The 19588-nt window shown below is 42.7% G+C and overlaps 1 protein-coding gene across 5 annotated transcripts in view; it reads left to right on the top strand.

Moving 5' to 3' along the window:
* The first annotated feature begins 1 nt into the window (after position 1).
* Positions 2-19588, top strand: part of EIF5B (eukaryotic translation initiation factor 5B) — a 40247-nt gene continuing 20660 nt past the window's right edge. For 2 of the 5 annotated variants that reach the window (XR_005102402.1, XM_037376023.1), the window contains exons 1-6: positions 1835-1954; positions 16510-16635; positions 16723-16807; positions 17214-17865; positions 18329-18549; positions 18729-18879. Coding sequence is in view for 4 of the 5 variants with exons in the window: in XM_037376023.1 (XP_037231920.1) it covers positions 1920-1954; positions 16510-16635; positions 16723-16807; positions 17214-17865; positions 18329-18549; positions 18729-18879 (1270 nt within the window). In the remaining variant the exon portion in view is untranslated. Of the gene's footprint in view, positions 179-557; positions 784-1834; positions 1955-16219; positions 16363-16509; positions 16636-16722; positions 16808-17213; positions 17866-18328; positions 18550-18728; positions 18880-19588 lie in introns of those variants that run through there. The other 3 variants (XM_037376026.1, XM_037376025.1, XM_037376024.1) reach the window with 3 other exon arrangements.

The following is a 19588-nucleotide window of genomic DNA, read 5'->3' as shown; positions in this document are numbered from 1 at the left end:
CCTCAGCGTGCGGGCGCGGGGGCCGCCGGCGGCAGCTGGGGGGGCTCGCTGCCGCCTCTCCGGGGACTCCTTCTGGGGGTTGGGCGTGTGAGGCCGAGCCCCCCACGGGGAGTCGGGGCGCGGCGGGGACGTAACGGCCGGGAGCTGCGGGGCCGGCCCCCTGGAGCGATGCCGTGAGGTAAGGGCGGCCCGCGCGGCGCCTCGGCGGGGGCAGGCGGGGCTAGCGGGGGCCGGGCTGCGGCGCGGGTCGGCCAGGCCGCTCCGGCAGTCGCGCTGAGAAGACGGCTGCCTGAAGCAGCCGGGGCTTGTCTTGTTGCTCTTGCCCGTGCGCTTGAAGATCCACAGGTTTAAATAATGGGATATTAAAGTGTGTTTTCAAAAAACCCAAAGTGTTCTGCTTTCTTGTTTCCTGGAAATGTGACTCTTCGGTACCGAAGTGCGCTGGTGATGAGGGTGGGGTGGGAAGATAAACGTGGCTTTATCTGCAGTCGGCTGGGAGAGGCTGATAAGGGCTGACAGCTGTATAAAGGCAGAGGGAGGTAGGAAGTGAGGATTTTAGGCTCGTGAAGGAAGATGGAGGTGGTGGTCCTGAGGCTGAAAGATAAAAGAGAACAGTAAGGCTTGCTCAGCCCGCAAAAGGAGTTACTGTAACGAGGGGGGTGACAACAACGGAAAACGTGCAGCTCTCAAAGCACATGAAGTAGCCCGATGCCTGTGATCCCTGTGATTGTTGTTATCCCTGCTCCATCTTGCTTTGCACTGGAGCAACGTGACTGTGAGGAGGTGGGTTTGCACCTGAGAGCCCCACTGCCATAATACACAGCGTTTGCTGCCTGTAACTGCCGTATTTCTGTGAATGTCGGCTGTCTTCTGCCCCACTGCAGCAGTATCCAGGCTCTCCTGTGAGAGGGTGCAGCACCCTTTTCAGCAGTCGTGCTGCAAGACTTCTTGGAGGGGAGAGGGTGAAAAAACTTTGTACGCTTAGAAAATTTGGCAAGAGAAGAAAATACCGTATTTTTAATATTGCTGCCCGGCAGCCAAACTTCCTGCAGGGGAACCTCTTGTGGTTCATTATTGAGCTGAGTTTGTTTGTTGCTTCTGCACTGAGTGGTACCCAACCCTGTCCCCCGGTTTTGGTGGGAGGCCAGCCACCACGGAGTCAGATGGCAGATTTTTGTGGTGTACTCTCACCTCCGGTGGGGAGAAGTGCTGGGGGTGAAGGCCCAGCAGAGCCCCGCCAAGGGCTGGGGAGTGCAGCTTATGGCCAAAGGCGAACCGGGCAGTGCTCACCGACACGGCCCGCACCTCCGTTCCTGCCCGGTCGCCATGCTGCCGCCGTGCACCCGAAAAGCTTTCCCCTGAACCTCTCCGCTGCCCCACTTTGACCTAGCTGTCCCATTCGCCTCCGGATGAAAGCTCTCCACACGCGTTTATTTTGGCTGTTTGCTGCGGGTTTTGTGGCCGAACGGGCTACGACCCTGCCAGCAGTTCTGGGCCTCTACGCGGCTCTCTGGGGAGGCAGGCGGAGTGGAGGGAAGCTGCGGCCTTGGCGCGTCGCTTAGGCGTTCTCCAGGGCTGCCCGAGGGCCACGCTGATGGACACAAGGCCGATTTCAAGAGGCCGGTGGCCGCGACCCCCCGAGACTAGCCGTGTCCCCGCCCCGGGCCGCGGCGCAGCGCCGCCTGCTCCCCCTCCGGCCGCCGGGAGGCGCCAGCGCGCAGAGGCGCTGCCCGGCCGGCGCCGTGGCCGCCGCTCGTCGCGTGCCGGCGCGGGGCAGGCCGGGGCGGCGGGGGCGGGGCGTGCGCGTGCGCGGCGCGCGGCGGGGCGGGCGGCGGGGGCGGCTTTCTACCATATGCGCGGGGCTGCGCGCGGGCGGCCGGGTAGCGCTGAGGCGGGGGACGGGCGCTGGGGCCGCCGCCATGGGCAAGAAGCAGAAGAACAAGAGCGAGGACAGGTAAGGGCGGGCGGCGGGCCCCTCGTCTCGCCCCCTGCCCCGGGCGCTGACAGCGGTGCCGAGCGCCGGTGCCGCGGCGCTGAGTCAGGCCCTGCCGGGGCTCGCGGCCTCCTAGCAGGCAGCGGGCGGGCGGGGCGCGCTAGGCCCGGCCCGGCGGTGAGGAAGGCCCGGCCGTACCGCTGGCCCTGGGGGGCGGCTCGGGCTGCGCTGCGGGCCCAGCCGGCGCTGGAGGCCCGAGGAGACGGCGGCCGCGGGCCGGGCGGCGGGGGGCGGCTGGGTGTCCGGCGGGCGCCGGCAGGAGACACTCGGCCGCTGGTGCTGGAGCGGCTGCGTTGGTGCCGCCGTCTCCGCGCTCCCCAGAGAGGCGCTGCCCTCCGCCTGGCCCGGCGCCGCGGGGAGCTGGTCCGGGAGCTAGCAGTGCCGGGCGGCCGCTGCTTGTGAACACAGATCTCTACTACCGGCTGGAAATAGCTACTTCTTCAGTTGTATTGTCTGCAGTGGTTTTTTTTTGTTATTTTGGTGTTCGGTTATTTTTTTTAATGGGAGACAGTGCTGTAGGTCACACTGTAACTTAAGTGATTGTGCATGTTTAATAAACGCCGATGTTACATAGTGGTTGGAGGATATGGGGATCGATTCTACATTATGAGCATATCATCTTGGATACTGCCCCATCTGTGGACTTTTTTTGTGTGTAAGAAATTCTTATAATGGCAGCTATATTAACCATATGGAACACTGACTGAATATACATGCTAGCAGGAGAGAACATATTGTTGCTTGTCACTATAAAATAATAAATGCAAAGTTACGATCAGTTTGGAGAGTGTTTTTAGTTGTTAATACTGACAAGGAGTTAAATGAAAACTGATATCTTAAAACACGTATGAATGAGAAACTACAACTTTTTTCCCTTACCTCGAGTCCTTTCTGTGCTTATCCCTTAGTAATAGGTTCTGTCTGCAAAGGTACCCTCATCATCTGGCGGTCTTGGTTCTAGCTGATACCCCTGGGAATGTCAAAGATTAACTCCTGTGAACAGAAACATTAAGTGTGTCTGTTATGAAAATACTCCCTATGATGGGTACTTCACAAAATATTTCTTCTCTAAACATTTTGTACTACCTGCATGTGGATTGCATTAAGGTGTTGATGTTAGTGACTTAAGGCTGTTACCCTTTACCAGGTGCGTGTAAACTGTTATATTTTCTGTGGTCCTTTCTGGATGATGAGTATTTTGCTAGTATTTTGCTCATCTGACTATTTTTCTTCACACCTTTTGCCATACCGTGTATGCTGCTTTGTAGTGTCTGTTGTTATCAGCTTGTTTCATGGGTTGTATTTCACAGGTATATCTTGGGAGCAGCTCTGGCCAGGAGATCACTCAGGTGTGGTTTGAGAAGCGGAAAGGGTTGGATCTTTGTGCTGTAAAGGAAAGAAGACGTAGTGCTCATCTCTGTACCTGGTGTGGTAGATGATAGTATCATGCAGAAGCCTTTGGGTACTGAAGCACTGCTGCTTGGGGCCCTTCCAGTGACAGTGGCTGGTGTGCAGGGGACATTTCGAGAGTCTTGGTGCCTACTAGATACCTTGTTCTCTTTGGGTATCTCTGCATGTATTTCTGTGTGTCTGTTAATTACTGAGCATGGGCCTCTCACGGGTGCTGTGTGCAAAATCTCATTTGTGTCTAAGAAGTGGAAGCATACCTTAAAAGAGAGGCCAAGAATTTACTGTTAGAATAATTGACATCTTCAGAGCCTAATGATTGTTAATTCAGATCTAATTGTTACAAGACCCAGAAAGAATAATAATGCAGTTATGCTCGCTATCTCACTGCTGCTCTAAGTCCTAAGATCAGGGGTTTCATCCTGGTGGTGATGAGCTGTTACGGAGCGTTGTCAGCATCAGGTGTCCTTCACGAGGAGCAATATGATTGTTTGAGTTGATGGTTTCATCTTCCTTGCTCAAGAATCCACTTGAGATCGTTTATATATGCTTGCTAATGTGTTTATGTGCCTTGCTCTTCATTGGTTTGCAGCTGTGTTACATCCAAATATGTAAATGGCACTGTATATTAGATACTATTTATTTCTTGTTTGTTATCCCTAAACCCAGTTTTGTCCAGGTCTGCATTTCTGTTAGCCAACCAGTGGTGAGTTGTGGGCTGTCCAGTGCCAAGTCTTATACAAGCCATCTCTGTTTTTTACGTGCCTGCGCTCCTCTCCATTGCATCCTGTGTCTCCACTTCTCAAGGCTTCTGCTACCATACTAACCCTGTATTTCTTTACACTATGTCATTGTTGTAGAGTTGTGAATATCTCATTCTATACAGAATAACTGCTTGTTACTGCTATCTACGTAAAACTATGGCTGCAGCGTGCCTGGGTAAACAAGAGTAGAACCAATTAGGCATAGGCACCTGGTCAATTAGAGAAACTGCTGTCACAGCTAAATCAAGTAATAGTTGCAGGCAGGTCAAGAAAAGTTCAGCCAAAGTAAGCCTGACGGGCTTCAGTCCTGAGGCCTTGCAAATGCAGTACAGAGCTTATGGACTGCTATTAGCAGTGGGAATACTACGTTACAGGGCTGCACAGTTGTATGGCAGTGGGTTGATGTGGAAGAATTCAGAGAGATACATGTTTGAAAAGAAGGACAGGATGGTTAGACTGGGTGTATTTTATAGCAGGGAGTTTGAGACAATGGTAGTGAGGATGGACCTGGAGGGCCAGTAATGTTTTGGAGTAGGTTCTGTCTGCAGAGGTACCCTCATCATCTGGTACTCATGGTTCTGACTGGCACCCCTGTGAACATCAAGCTCCCTTGAGGGAGAGGCTGCATCATTCTTTCCATCTGTAGCTTGAAGTTGGACTTTGACATCCCTCATCAGTCTGCTATTCCATTCCCAGTAGACTGAGAGAGGAATGGCACTGTATAATCAAAGGCTTCCAGTCAGTTTTGTCTCCTGCATCTTCAGTTCTATGCTATGCCATTATTTCCTCCTTCTTTTCCTTTCCTTCCCCCCTCAATTATGTTACAGGTGCAATCCCTTACATCCCTTCTGGCTGCAGCTCCCAGAGCATGTGGCAGCTCACAGGAATGACTTGCAGTGCAGAGGAAGCACATGGGAAGATGCAGGTGGTCTGTCTGTGTTGTGTATATTGGTTTGAGAATTGGTGTGACAGGAAGGAGATTTTCTGCTTGTCTTCTGATACATACGGAGACAAGTTACAGAAGGTACAAGTAATCTTTACTCTGCTTTTCTCTCCTGACCACCATACCTTTGACTTCTGTTGTCTAGTTTCCTGCTCCCTCGCTTCTGCTGAGTAGAGCAGAGTTGTAGTGGTGAGTGTTGATATATGTCTGGGAAGCATGCTGGTAAATGAACGTAAGGATGAATTTTGTCATGGGAACAGGGTGTAAGTACAGAGGGACAAGACCCTGAGTGAGATGATACCTATGATGAGCAGGGAAAGAATGGGAATGCAGGACTGCTGCCTGTTACAAATACAGATTGCTACCTGAACAGATACACCTCCAAGTCTGTTCCTACTATGCCAGCACCTCTGTTACGCTCTTCTGGAGCTCTGTTACTGACTCCTGCTGCTTGATTGCTATGCATCTGTCAGTGAAGAACATACTTAGCTGGAGTGGCCAGATATATAAACACTGTAGGAAGAACTCAGTGTGGCGTGTTAGAGGTACTTCGTAAAGGTGGAGAGCGTGTTGGGTCATAAATAGCTCCTAAGCCCTATGGAAGTTGCTTCGGTTGTTTTTTCTTTGGAATTTTTCTGATTGTGTTGACCACTCATTTTCAAATGGAACTTCACAGCAAATCTTTCAATAAAAATGAGGTGTCTGAATTTTCAGGCTTTCCTGATTGAAGAGCAGGTGTTCCAATGTGCAGTCTAGCTCTTCCTGGGAATCATGTATTATGCTTTAGTTCTAGAGCTGTAATGGCAGAAGGTATGCCAGGGTTCTACCGTGCTGTCTTTGTGAATTTAGTATAGGATTTTTTTTTTAAGCGTGTGGGAAGAAAGGCTGTTTGTAATCTACAGAACTGTGCTTTGAATTCAAGCATCAAAGCAGTGCTGTAGACTTCTAAGTAAATGTGCTATATGCTGTATGTTACAAATTATTTCCTGTCTGGAACATGGATCTTTCTCCTTGGTGGTGTTGCTTTTTCATGGTTTTTTCCTCTTCTCCCAGCTTTGTCATCTTCCTCTTCTCTTAGTAGTTTACCTTAGCTTCTGGTAGGTAGTCTTCAGGTATGTTTATTCCTGTGCCCTTTAATATTGTGAACTGTTGCCTAGGCATACCACTCTGATCATTCATGCATATTGCTTTAGAAGTTATGGGTGCCAGCTGTGATTCTGCAGCCAAGGGTGAGCACTGCTGCTAAAATAAGACTTACAGTGCTGTTGCTGATGCTATATATTTCTTTCTCTTCTACAAATGAAATTGCTGGCATTGTCTAGTAGTCATTCTGTTTGGCCCATTTTTTATTAGTGTGTTAAGTAAAATCATCTTAATATTGTGTAGGAAAGTTCTGTGAAGGCTAGAAAGCCTGCAAACACTTGTAGTTCAGAAACATTCTGTACGCCAGAATATTTACAATAAATGTCTCTTATCAGCTTCTCAAAAATACTTCCACAAGCTTTGGAAATGTCATCTGGAAGATGCCAGGATTTTGTACTGAAAGATGGGGTAAAATAATGTACAATAATTTCTCCATTACAGAAGTTTGTTGGCCTGTTCTATGCAAATATATGTTACTGTTTCCCCCCAAACCTATTGTTTTTAACACAGACATTACATATTTATAGGAAAACTATTTTTAAGTAAAACATTGTAAAAAGGCTGTGAGGATCTTCAAATATTTGCAGTAATGACAACATAAATGAAAAAACTGCAGTATGCTAAGTAGACTGTTAGAAGCAGCTTTTCTTGTTGAAATCTTGAGTCTCTTCGTCTTTTACTTTCATGAAGGCATCTAAACCTTATGTATAACTTCTAGAAAAAGTATGAAAATAGTACGTTGCAAGCCAGCAGGAATTGCGGAAACTGTTCTTCTCATTCTCTGAGGATCTCTGGGAAGCCTTGCTCAGAATAGAGAGTAATTTAAACTTTGCTGCTGTTGTTGACGCTTGTCATACCAAGCCAGGCAAGCTGACAGCTCTACATACCTTGCCAGTTTTGTTTTCATTAGTATTGTCATGTTTTTCTGACTCTGGGTTCAGGTGCTTAGCTGTGCACTCGTTCTGTGCTGTTCATTGTTAATGAGCTGCTTAGGAATGAAGGTTACAGTTCTGGACAAAACCTCCAGTTTATAACTTTTAGTACTTGCGTAGTATTCCTTTTCCTCCTCTCTCTGACTACCTCCACAAAAATAGACCCCAAGACTGGTAGAGGAAGTAATTTTTCTGCACACAAATTGTGTGCACATAATTAAATCAGTCATTAAGTTTGTTTTGCTAAAAAAAGTACAGTGCAGTCTGGTGGGTGTTCTGGTCTGAAGCAGTTGGTATCTTACAGAAGATAGGTGTTTTGATGATCCTGGTGTTTGCAGTACTGATGACTTATTCTTACTGCATGTAAACTCTTTTTTGTTCTTTTTCAATGCACTTGTAGAGGTTTTAAACATGAATCTGTTATCTTAATATTGAAATAAGTTTCTTTAGATACATGCTGTAAGATGAAGTATTGGGGTTTTTAATTATAGTTAATGTAGATGGGCATCCTTTGCCCTTCAGAATTATAGACAATCTAAAGTGTATGTCATGAGGTGTTCTAAATGGTGTTGATGTGATGTATTTTCATTTTATGCAATGAGATAGGATATGGAAGTTGTGAAACACTGGACTTGGAGGTAATTTCTGTTTATCTTTGAACCTTTTCTAAACAAACAAAACCCAAAAGAACTAGAACCAGCATTCAGTCTTCCCTGAACTTTACTTAGTGTTCCATATTCCATGCTTTTAGTCACCTTGTTCTCTTGGGACGTAAACACTTAAACTGAACCTTGAAGAACTATTTTCTTCCAGAGCTCTGTGTTGCCAGCTACTAGCCATAACAGAAGCTTTGTATCTTGAAGGTTTGCTGTATCTCTGTTTGAACAAGAATTTTAGGTTGTGGTGAGCGTGCTTTTTTAATATTTCTTTATTTAAATAAATCTGGTTTGTATAAGGGAGACTTTCTGTTTCTCTAGCATCTGTGGGGGTTAAAGGTTACGCTTTCTATGTCTTTTTTTCAGAAGATCTTGCTTAGCTGATAGCTAAGCCACTCTTTCCCTGGTCAAACTTGAAAGAGAAGGCATGACTCTTTTTAATATTAAAAATGGAGTCATTGTGTTGGGAGCCTGAATAAAAAGCAATTACCCTTTTAGTCAAATTTTACTTCCTTGCTGTCTCATGTAATTAGGTAGCTTCACCTTCCTTCATCTTACTAGGGAAAAATAGCTAAGGTGTAGTTTCATGTCACACCTAACTCAGATGAGCTGTCAGATATTTCAAACCTTGTGGTCTTGCTCTTGCTGTCCCCAGCTTCATGCTGTAACTGCTCCCATTGCACTGGATTCAATGCTTATGTGCTTATGTACGACTCAGGTGTGTGATTTGGTCTGCCTCCAGAGAAGGGTTTTCTGCAAGGACTTGCAGCCACAGGATTGCCTGAGCTGATGTGAGGGTAAAGTGTGGCTGGGAATAGGGACGGACATCACTTCTCCCCTGCCCCATAGTTTGAAGAAGAGACAAGAGGAGAGTGGTCTTCTGCCGGGGCTGTGATTTCTATTATTATTTTTTTTTTTTCAAGTACTGTTAGCTGCAGTGGTGGGTTGCATAGCTGGTGCTCCTGTGGGCACTCCTTCACTTCATGGGCTGAGGAAGAGTGCAGTTTATTCTTTCCTGAATTTCAAGCTGTCTCAGGCATATGTAACTTAAATGTTTTCAGTAGGAAAAACAAGGTAGCTGCTTCTATCCTAAAGAGAAATTTGTGGTGTTCACGTGCTTTGATAGGTAAGAGTGAGAAAAAGGCCACAGCTTTGTTTTCATGTTTTGAATAGCCTTGCTGAGCCAGCAGATGCTTGCATTTTGAATTTCATAACCCACTTAAAGAACAAGTTGGCAGTGCATGGTTTTGAATAACTAAACCACTTTGGAAGTAATTATTTATGTTCTGTAGTTAGCCAGTTGCTCTAGAGTAACTTTTTTTGGAAGAAAGAATGCCAATTTATCTTAATACCTACAAGTAAACCGAACTACAAATATGCTTTTCAGCACTGGTAACTTGCTAATATTGGATAAGCTTGTATTTAGAAAAGTATCCTTATTACTGGGCTTATGACCTGCATATACGGAGGATGGGTAAGGCGCTCTAGGGGAGTAATGGTAAAGAACTGTCTAAAAGTATTAGTTATACTTGGTCTAAACTATTGCAAAACCAAATGTATGGAAACAGATGGTTCAGCTTCTTTTCAGTCTTTTTGAAGGTCAAGGGCTTTTATTTACTCTTTTTCTTTAAGCAAAAGAAAATGACTTAATGACAGTGATGTTCCTTTGAAGGTGGTTAGGGCTGGTGGCATGTAAATGATGAAACATCTTCAAAGTTGCCTCAGCAAAAATGAGGCTTCTGATTATGCAGGAATGTGGCCAGTGAGTTCGCAGTAGTGATGCAACTTTCTTGCTGTGTCGACTTACTGACTTTTCTGCCCCATTCACACGAATGTGGAGTTCTTTTAGTCTGTTTATAACTATACAGCATTTTCTGACATTTCAACTTCATCTTTATGGAGACAGCTTAAACCCAATCTTAATTAAAATATTTTTAGTGTAATTTGACTTAGCTTGTTATCTCAGTTAGCTGTAAGGTGAAGGCAAGCTTTAGTAATTATATTTGTGTCCATCAGTGCAGTGTATCATAAAGTACTTGTAATCTTTGATTCCCTGTACCCTTTAGTTTCAACAGGAGAGTGTTATCCTGTAGATGTTGAATTTCCAGTAGTTAAGGCCTTGTTCTCATTTTAACCTGAATTCTTCCATTTATTTTCTTCAGTTTCATTTAATTTCAACAGAATCAAATTGCTATAAAAGAGAGCAATTCAGCTCCTTTGTATAGTGCTAATTCATTGCGTTGCTCCACTCTTTCAGCATGTGTTTTGGGGCAACGGAGCTGGTGAAGGGTCTGGAGCACAAGTCTTATGAGGAGCGGCTGAGGGAACTGGGGGTGTTTAGTCTGGAGCAAAGGAGACTGTGGGGGCAGATCTTACTGCTGGGTACAACTATCCAAAAGGAGGTTGTAGGCAGGTGGGAGTAGGTCTCTTCTCTTAGATAACTGTTGACAGGACAAGAGGAAAGAGCCTCAAGTTATGCCAAGGAAGGTCTAGATGGGATATTAAGAGAAAATTCACTGAAAAGGTGGTCAAGCATTGGAACAGGCCGCCCAGGGCGGTAGTGGACTCACCATCCTTGGGAGACATTTAAAAACACATAGATGTGGTGCATAGGGACGTGATTTAGCAATGGACTTGACAGTCCTGTGTTAACAGTTGGCTTTGATTTCAAAGGTCTTTTCCAGCCTAAATGATTCCGTGAATGAATTAATAGTTTTATTTGCTCTTTATCTTATTGCTACCTAGTTAGGATGCCATCTCTGTCACGTGTAGATCACAGTGCGTATTTATAATGGAAGTATTGCTCTGTGTTTGGGGAAATGTATTGTAGGCACTATCATAAGTGTACTCTAAGTAATAATTGTGTGTGGTCTTACAAAGAGTATGAGGAAACCGTGCATATTTGCTGGTGGTCTTGCTAATACAATATGCTTGTCTGTTATCAGAGAGTATCTGTGAAATGCTGCTAGTGTCAGATGGCTTGCAAAGCTGTCCTTAACTAGAACCTGCACGGAAAGTTGGAGGAGCTTGTTTGGCAAGGAAGGGCAATTATGTATTTCAGCTGCAGAAGTTCACTGAGGAAAGAAAAATGTTAAAAGTCTATTGGCTCTTCTATAGCTGTAGCCCTGTATTCGGCCTTGTTTTCCGGGACAGTACTTGGAAAGTCTTTCAAGTTTCTATGCCTACATATGTCTGTTACAGAGATTATATTGCATGCAGTATCTGTGCTTAGTATGGAGGCTTCACGCTGTGAAAATAACTAGTGATGAATTTATTAACTATGCCAGTACTTGGAGTTATTTTTTTAACCTTCCATGGGAGAGAAGTGCTAGATAATTAAATGTACTTTTAACTGTTCTGAAATACTTTGTTAGGAAGCTTTGATGGTTTTTATCTAATTTCAGAATTGTAAGTTTAAATCTTGATTTGGAGCATGAAAGCTTCTGTTCTGGTGAGATTTGCACTAGTTAATACCTATAATATCTCAGACTGCAAAAGAAAAGGTAAAACTCCAAAAATACATCTTGCTAATTGTGCACAAGTGTTAGAAACAATGAAACTTTACAATTTTTTTGTAGGCAAAATGGCAAAGTATGCCCTTAAAAGACTAAAGTAAACCCTACTACGTGGAAATTAAGATTAACATAAGCTTGAGTATTTGTAAATCAAAGGTTGTGTTAGGGTTAACTCTGGGCTCTTGATATTGGGAATTTCCAGGTTCTGGCTATTGCAGACCATTGCATCAGTAAAAGAATGGTGCTTGTTTCTCATGTTTTACAAAACATGCCACACCCCTCCTACCCCCCCAAATAAAGCCCAACACCTTAAGGTATGTGCTATTTTAGGTGGTGGTTTTCTTTTTTTTTCTAGCAGATGCTATGTAATAGCTGAGGGTTTTGTTCTGTGTGTTTTTCACTGGGGTTCTAGCCTTCAAGATTGTTTCCTTGCTGTACTGGCAAGAGAAACCCTGTGATGTTTTTTTCTACAGACTGTGCATCTACCAGTCACGAGGTTTTTCCACTTTTCTGACTCAATAGCTTGTAACTGTGTGGGATCTTATAAGTAGGAGAGCTACTGGCTATCTTTTTACATCTGACTGAGCAGTGGTAGGTGACAGCTCTTCATTTATTTCCTAATTTTGCTTTAATCTTCACACTGAAAATGTTTAATGCTTTCACTTATAGGCAGGATATGGGATTGTAGCTTATTTGTCACTGGTTTTGCTTTAAATGTAACATGAGTAGCTTACGTTGTGTTTTGGAGTGTTGCTTTCTGTTGCTGGCCTGATTTGATGCTTTGGTTGCTTGAGAGATGTTGAATTTCCTTTGCCCATGCCAGTCTTAAAAATCTCCAGACACTTACTTGGGATGATCTGGGTATATTTGATCCTGGTTTGGTACAGAGTGGTGTGCTAGCACAGTGTTTAACTAGTCACTCAGTGAATATTCAGGAATCTATTCATCAGTGGCTTTTCCCTATGTAATGCAGGTTTTCAGTAGCCTATGCAGACAGCTGGTACTGGAGCCCTTTTTGGGCAACAGATGATTTTTTTATGTAGTTTCTAGGGCAGTAAGGTCAATATTTTTCACTATAAAGTATATGAATGTTTCTATGCTACTTTAAAAATGCTTGGGAATATTTTGAAGTTTTATATTGCTGTAATCCTGCTTCAATGGCAAAAGGCAGTGAAATTGTGTAGGGTAAATGTAGTTTTGGTGTTTGGTTTTTTTTGAATCAGTGATGTAATTCTAAAGAAAAAGTTTTGCTTGGTATCTGAAATGTGGTGATCTCTACATACTTGTTATTGATTACTGCTGTCTCCTTTAATTAGCCTGGCTGCTGTGTCTTTTCCCACTGCATAGTTTTGCCCTGTTTTAGGCACAAGCCTCCATGGAGGAATGTCTGCAGTCATTTAATGTTTCGGGAATTGCTTGTTTAGGTTTGAGTGAAACACACACAACTAATGCTTGCTGTAATTTACTGCATTGAAATGCTGTTTTAGCAGTATCAGAACTCTTGTCATATCTGGCAGCAGAGGCTGGAATCAGAAGTATGTGAGTAAGAAAGGTGGCTCAGGCTTCACTTTTGAAGCAGTGACAAAAGGAAATGGGGGAAGTAACTCCTTCTCAGCAATTGTAGTAGCGCTTGGGTTTGTTTCACACTCTCCAGACCTCCTTGAGCCTTTTGTGCTGGAGAAACATGGGGGTTATCTCTGTATGTGAATCTGATCAACAGCAAGCCTCCTTTGGGTCCAAAGCATTATGAGCTCGAATGGCCTAAGGTAGCGAGGTGGTGAAGTCTGTATGTAAAGTCTTCATGTGAAAGCAATTTGAGGTCAGAATTGAAAACTGTTGGAGCATGCTGGTGCTTTCAGGTTCCTGTATCAGGCACGGTTTGGACTCTTCTAAAGGCTGACTGGAGGGTCAAGAGTGGCTGTGTGGAGACATTTTGGAGGACTTGGAGGAGGAGGTTCCTGCAAGTGTTCAGGTTTCTGAAATGTGTTTGGGGACTGCTTAAAGTTTACAGGAAAAAGTTCTTAGTTGTATCTTTCAATGCCAATAGGAAAGAAGCTCTCCTGTTATGTATCTTACGTCATAAGGAACCCACTGCACTTAAGAATTTCCCAGGAAGAGAGGGAGGGCACCTTCTCAATCTTCTTTTCAACTTTCTTTTATTATGAAATTCTAGTGGAATATTATTAGAGTTTTAAAAGGTAAGTGAACTCAAGGTCAGTATGGGAGTAAACTCGTACTAATGGAAGCCAGTACTTGAATTCCATGGCTTTCCAATGATGATATTGCTTTACAGTTTTTAAGAAGAATCATAACTTTATATTGCTGTATATATAAGTGCATACAGCCTTAATTTTACTTTTTACTTCACCGAGGCTCAAATGTTTTGAAGCTTGCTGTGTAACAACTTAGGAAGTGGAAATATGGTGGAAAGTATAGATTTCTCAGAAACCATTGACTGTTCAGCAGCAGAAGCCAAGGTTGGAAAGGCTCTGGTACTGTATTTATGCCACTATTGTGACAGTTCAGGAGTGTTTGTTATTATTCCTAAACTATTATTGCTGGTGGGTGTTAAAGCTTAATGTCTGTGAATTAGTTTTTTCAGTGTTTGATGTGAGATTTCCCCCAACCGCCGCCGCCCCCCCCCACCCCCCACCCCAACCCCAAGAAGTTTTCTTCTTCAAGGCTCAGTTGAAGTGAGTTGATTTAAAAACAAATCCCCACCCCCTTAAACCCTCTGTCCTGGAAAATGTAAGGTACCATAAGCATCCTCTTTGCTAGTAGCATAAAACCCATGCAGTTTATGTTTGGACATAACTTTCTGCGAAGTTGCAATGTGAAAAGTCAGCCTTGAGAATATCCATGTAAAATATAGGCTGTTTAAAGGCTTGGCTCTTTGATATCTGTACAGCCCTATGGTTAAGATCGTGTAGTAGTGGAAGTAGTAGTGGGGCTTGTATTTTGGTCTCTTCAAACTATTTTGAGCTACGATGTGACTTCATCTTCTCTATTAACTCCTAGAGCAGCAGGAGGAGGTAAGCAAGTGTGCTTAATAAACTGATACTCTGCACTTAATGCAAAAACCCCCATGAAGGCCTGTGTGTAGGCCTAGCTGTAATATGGTTATCTTGATATTGGGGCTTTAACTCTAGGTGTAGAGAGACTGACGTTTTTTTCAGCCGTCTATACTGTCCTTTGGTGCGCAGCCAGTTAAACGGCTTATAAAACCATCTCTTAAATTGCTGAAATACCAAGTCAGTGCTCTTTAATGTGGAAATGGCCAAAAAGTTTATTCTTTCCTCTTGAGGCAGGTGTGGATTGGTTTAGAAATCTTGCATTAACTATTTGAGTTGCATTTCTTTGAGAAATATATTACTTATCCTGTCAGCACATACATATTTAAGATGCATTTTTTTCTGCTCTTGACTAAAAGTAAATATCTCTGGTAATAAAGATGCAGTACAGTGAGGTGCTTTGTTGTGCCACCTTTTATTTTATTTGATAGGTTCAGTCTATATAGAAGAAAATTTAAGATCTTAAAAATACAAATAATCTTGGCCTGTAACTAAGGGAAGTGCATTGTTGCTTACCTATACTGTTGTCACACAGATAGCGTTTGGTGGCTGGCTTATGCCCAATATTTGGGATAAAATGGGTTTGTGAATGTCAGCATTCACTTAAACTTGTAAAATGATTCTCTCAGTCCTCTCCTTTTGCAAAGGGAAATACAACTGAGACTTGGTGAATTTAAGAATCTTTAAAGAAAAGCAAGTACTTAATTATTCCTTTATTAATATTCAGCTTCTGGGTTTGTAAATTAACAAGGCTGAAGCTCTGGTACTTCAGAATTTGCTAGTAGAATGTGCTAGAAGAGGTGTTGAATTTGGAAGAAATTTATTTCCCTTATTTTTTGGATATAGGTTCAGGTATTTGGTGAGTTGATCTTTATCTGTCTGATTTGTCCTTAGTGGGTGTTAATAGAGGCAATGAAATCATGAAACAAAAAAAGTTTTCTACCCACGTATCTATGAGGGAGTTAGAGGAGATATTAATAGCATATTGATTAAATAGTTTCTGAAACTGCATGCTGTGATAAAAGTAGCATCTTAATATTTGCTACTTTAATAGACCAGTTTTGGTCTGAGTACCAAAGTGTGAAGCAGGGAATAGGTAAGCCTCCTTTCTTACAGTTGTATTGAGTGTGATTAGGTGGAAAAACCTCTGGACACTAGACTTAGTCTTCACTTAATTCTCGTGGTACAAGTCAAGAAGAAAGTGCATCAGAATTACAGCTATTGATAAAGGACAGGAAAAAAGGCACTTCTCCTTAGTTGCAGATGAAGGGCTATTTATAGCAAGAAAGGAAAATGCTTTTGAAAGAGAAACTTGATATAATGAGCTCTAATGAGGAAGTGTGTATATTTCAGGTGCCTGGTGAGATTTCTTTTGGCTTTCTCTAGGTCTGGGAGAGGTAACACTAAGCAAGTGGTGGAAATGACTCCTTGGCAACTGCAATGGTATTTTTTTATGACTTGCTTTAGAATCTGGCTCAGAATCTGAACTGTGTCCCCCCCTCCCTGTGACTTTTTTTTTATTCTTATATTTCAAGAAAAGCTTTTCAGTCTGATGGCAGAGTATAGGCAACTTAGCATAAGTTGTAAGCTGTAAAGAACTTCAATAATACATTAGCTTCTATTGTTTGCTGAAGGGTGTTTAAAGGAGTAGATATGAGCTTCTTAATAGAATTTCCTGGTTACTAAATTGCAAGATTTCTTTTATTCTTCATTTTTACACTTTCATTGTGGAGGCTGCTTTCTTATCAATGACACCTACTGTGATTTGAAGGGCTAAATGGTTTATCTTTTGGAGGAACAAAATGAAACGGTCTACTTGCCTTCTTCCAAGAAGTTTTATCAAATCTGTTGCAAGAATGGAATGTGTTTTTACTGTTACACCTCCCTTCAAGCAGACATGTGAAGGTTTTTCCTTTTCATCCTGCTGTGTGGAATAAGGTAATGGTGCATAATGGGTTTTGCCCTTGCTTTGCTTATGTTTTGTGATTGATGTTGCATTTTGAAGTTTTCATTTGTGCAGATGGCTGCTACTTATGTAAACTTTGTCTGAACTCTTGATGACCCTGCTTTCCTTTTGCATTTTAGTGCAAAAGATGATATTGATATTGATGCCCTGGCTGCTGAGATAGAGGGTGCAGGAGCTGCAAAGGAGCAGGAGCCTCAGAAATCCAAAGGCAAAAAGAAGAAAGAGAAGAAGAAACAGGATTTTGAGTAAGTCTGGGTTTCTTATATCTGGCTTACTTTGTTCCATTATACAAAACCTGTTACTTAAGTACCGTAACTTCTTTCTTATTTTAGTGAAGATGATATCCTGAAGGAGCTGGAAGAGCTGTCAATAGAGGCGCAAGGAGGGAAAGTTGACAGGGAGCCTTCTACAGGAAAGGTGAACACTGAGTGAGAGGGAGGTGGGCTATTTGATAGGAGGTAGTTGAAATATGTGACACCTCTGTCCCAGAACAGTCCCAGTGTTGCAGTGTAGTTGGAGATCCTATGTGAAATGTGCATCTAGCATATATTATTAGCTACATTTGATCATATTTTCATAGTAAAGTCAATTGTGAAAGATTTTACTAGAAGTCGTGTCTTCATGATGGTAATTATTCAAAGACAACCGGAATAAATTTTAATTGTGGGCTGAGGTATGTGCAGTACACTCAGCAGGAACAGTTACTGCTTTCAAACGTTGCCTTCAATAAGGGAAATTTTACTTGACATATCTGAATGCTGCTACTTAGCTCACAATAGCAAGTAATTTTTCATGGCTGATTACTGAATTGTTTAATTACCAGGTTGAAAATGACAATGAAGAAAGCTTATCAAAACAAGACAAAAAAAGGAAAGGAAAGAATAAAAAAGCCAATCTGGAAAATGACTATGACAGTGAGGAAGTGGAAGATAAAGATAAAAAATCTAAAAAAACTCAGAAAGCAAAACAAGACATGCTTTCTGGCAGTGATGATGATGATCATGAGACACAGCTTAAGAAAGGCAAAGGGAAAACTCAGAAGTCAAATAAAAAGCATGATCTGTCGGAAGAAGATGAAACTAACATTAAGAAAAGCAAAGAGCGTGTGGGGGCAGTGTCTACAGGTGAGAGTGGTGACGAATCAGATGAAGTTTCCCAGTCTAGAAAAGGACAAAAGAAGATCCAAAAACCAAAGTCCACCCCTGCTGCTGAAAGTGGGGATGATGAAGAAGAACCTTCCTTCAAAGTAAAAACAGTGGCTCAGAAGAAGGCAGAAAAAAAAGAACGTGAAAGGAAAAAACGTGAGGAAGAAAAAGCCAAACTAAGGAAGCAGAAAGAGAAGGAAGAATTAGAAGGGGCTAAAGAACCCACAAAGCTGAAAGAAGGTCCAAAAAAAGCTGAAGAGAAAGCTTCTCCTGAAGTCACGGCAACCCCTGGCCTCGGGGAAAAAGGAGAGACTCCTGCAGGAACAGAGGGTTTGTAACTTGGTTTCTAAAACTGTAGTTTAAACATTGTAGCTCTTACAAGGCCAAATAGTTGGCAGGCAGTGGGGGTGATTTGTTGCTTCGTACCGAATGGGGAATACTAGACCTTTGGTAGCCTTGTCTGCCTCTTTGTGTTGGCTCACATGTGGCTGTTTTCTGGCCTGTCGTTCACCAGGTACATGGGAAAACAAAAGCCAGATGGTGAATTCTCATTACAATGTATGCTTACAGTTCTGTGTTGCAAACATAGTTTTTCACTTCCCAGTTATTCTGTTACTTCAGGTCCTGACTTTGTAACTTAAGAGACAGTTTTATTTTTTCATTGTGAAGTGCTTATGTAGTAGCCAGTCAAAATGTTCCTCATTTAGTGTTACTTATCATATGCAAAACATTAATTGTATTTACAGTATCTTTAAAATTTCTGGGATCTTTGAATGTATGCCTCTTTCTGTAGCTGATGACAATGAAGGGGACAAAAAGAAGAAAGACAAGAAAAAAAAGAAAGGTGAGAAAGAAGAAAAAGAGAAAGAGAAGAAAAAGGGTCCCAGTAAAGCCACAGTTAAAGCTATGCAAGAAGCCTTGGCTAAAATGAAAGAGGAGGAGGAAAGGGCGAAACGAGAGGAGGAAGAACGCATAAGACGACTGGAGGAACTAGAAGCAAAGCGCAAAGAGGAGGTACCGTGTATCTTACTCTGAGAAAAGAATAAGGGAGAGGGTAATCTTAACCTGTACCCTTGTTGGTGCAGTTTGTGGATTAGTCCGTAGTATGTTTCTCATCAATAGAGTATATATTTGGCCAGCTTTTTTGTAAAGCATAATTTAAAATTTCTGCATGTTTTTTAACCTTTTCCTAGGAACGATTAGAGCAAGAGAGGAAAGAAAGAAAGAAACAGAAGGAAAAAGAGAGGAAGGAGCGTTTGAAGAAAGAAGGAAAGCTTTTAACAAAAGCGCAACGAGAAGCCAGAGCCAGAGCGGAGGCTACTCTTAAACTACTCCAAGCTCAGGGTAAGCAGTAAAGTTTAATAATAATTAAAAAACAAAATAAGTTTTGTACTACTTACTGCTCTGTGTTTGTTTTTTCTCTCTGGAGTTAGGAAAGCAAATACTGAGTATTTCCATGTACAGCTGCTCTATTGTCAAGGAAGGCAGTGTGTCTGGCCTTCCCTTTTTTTTAAAGTAGGTTTAAATGTCTGTATATTTTCATCTTACACTTTAAATATCCAATTTCTTTAAACTGCAAGTGGAATGTATTAAGGTGTTAGTTATGGAACTTAGGAAGAATCTTTTATTTCTGTTGCTTAGTCCAGAGGTGGGGAAGAGCAGATGGGCTATGCTGCAGGTCTTGTAAGACCAGTGGTCTTGAATTAATTCATGCACTTCCTTCAAGTGCATCGTTTTGCCTCAAGTTAGCTAGTCCATGGGAACAGTATATTATCCTCTTACATTTGATTCAGGAGAAGGGTATATAAGAGCTTTGCTACTTTTCTGTCAAATAGATCTGTTTCCATTGCAATGAAGTAAAGTTATCCAATGTATTGTAAGCCCATGTCCAAACTGGTTCCTGGTAACTTGTTTGTGGCTAAAGAAACCAGTCCCTGAGTGCTGAGTATCCTTTTTGTATTTGTAAAGAACACTGTCTGACACTTTGCTGGTAGGTGGATGTGTAAGGGTGGGAATCTGTAGGTAGTAAAATGTTTGGAGCTCCTAAACACAC

This window comes from Falco rusticolus, chromosome 2, assembly GCF_015220075.1.
Source record: "Falco rusticolus isolate bFalRus1 chromosome 2, bFalRus1.pri, whole genome shotgun sequence".
In the NCBI taxonomy this organism is placed as follows: domain Eukaryota; kingdom Metazoa; phylum Chordata; class Aves; order Falconiformes; family Falconidae; genus Falco; species Falco rusticolus.
Note: the sequence above shows the minus strand (reverse complement) of the source record. Positions and strands in the feature narration are given on the sequence as shown.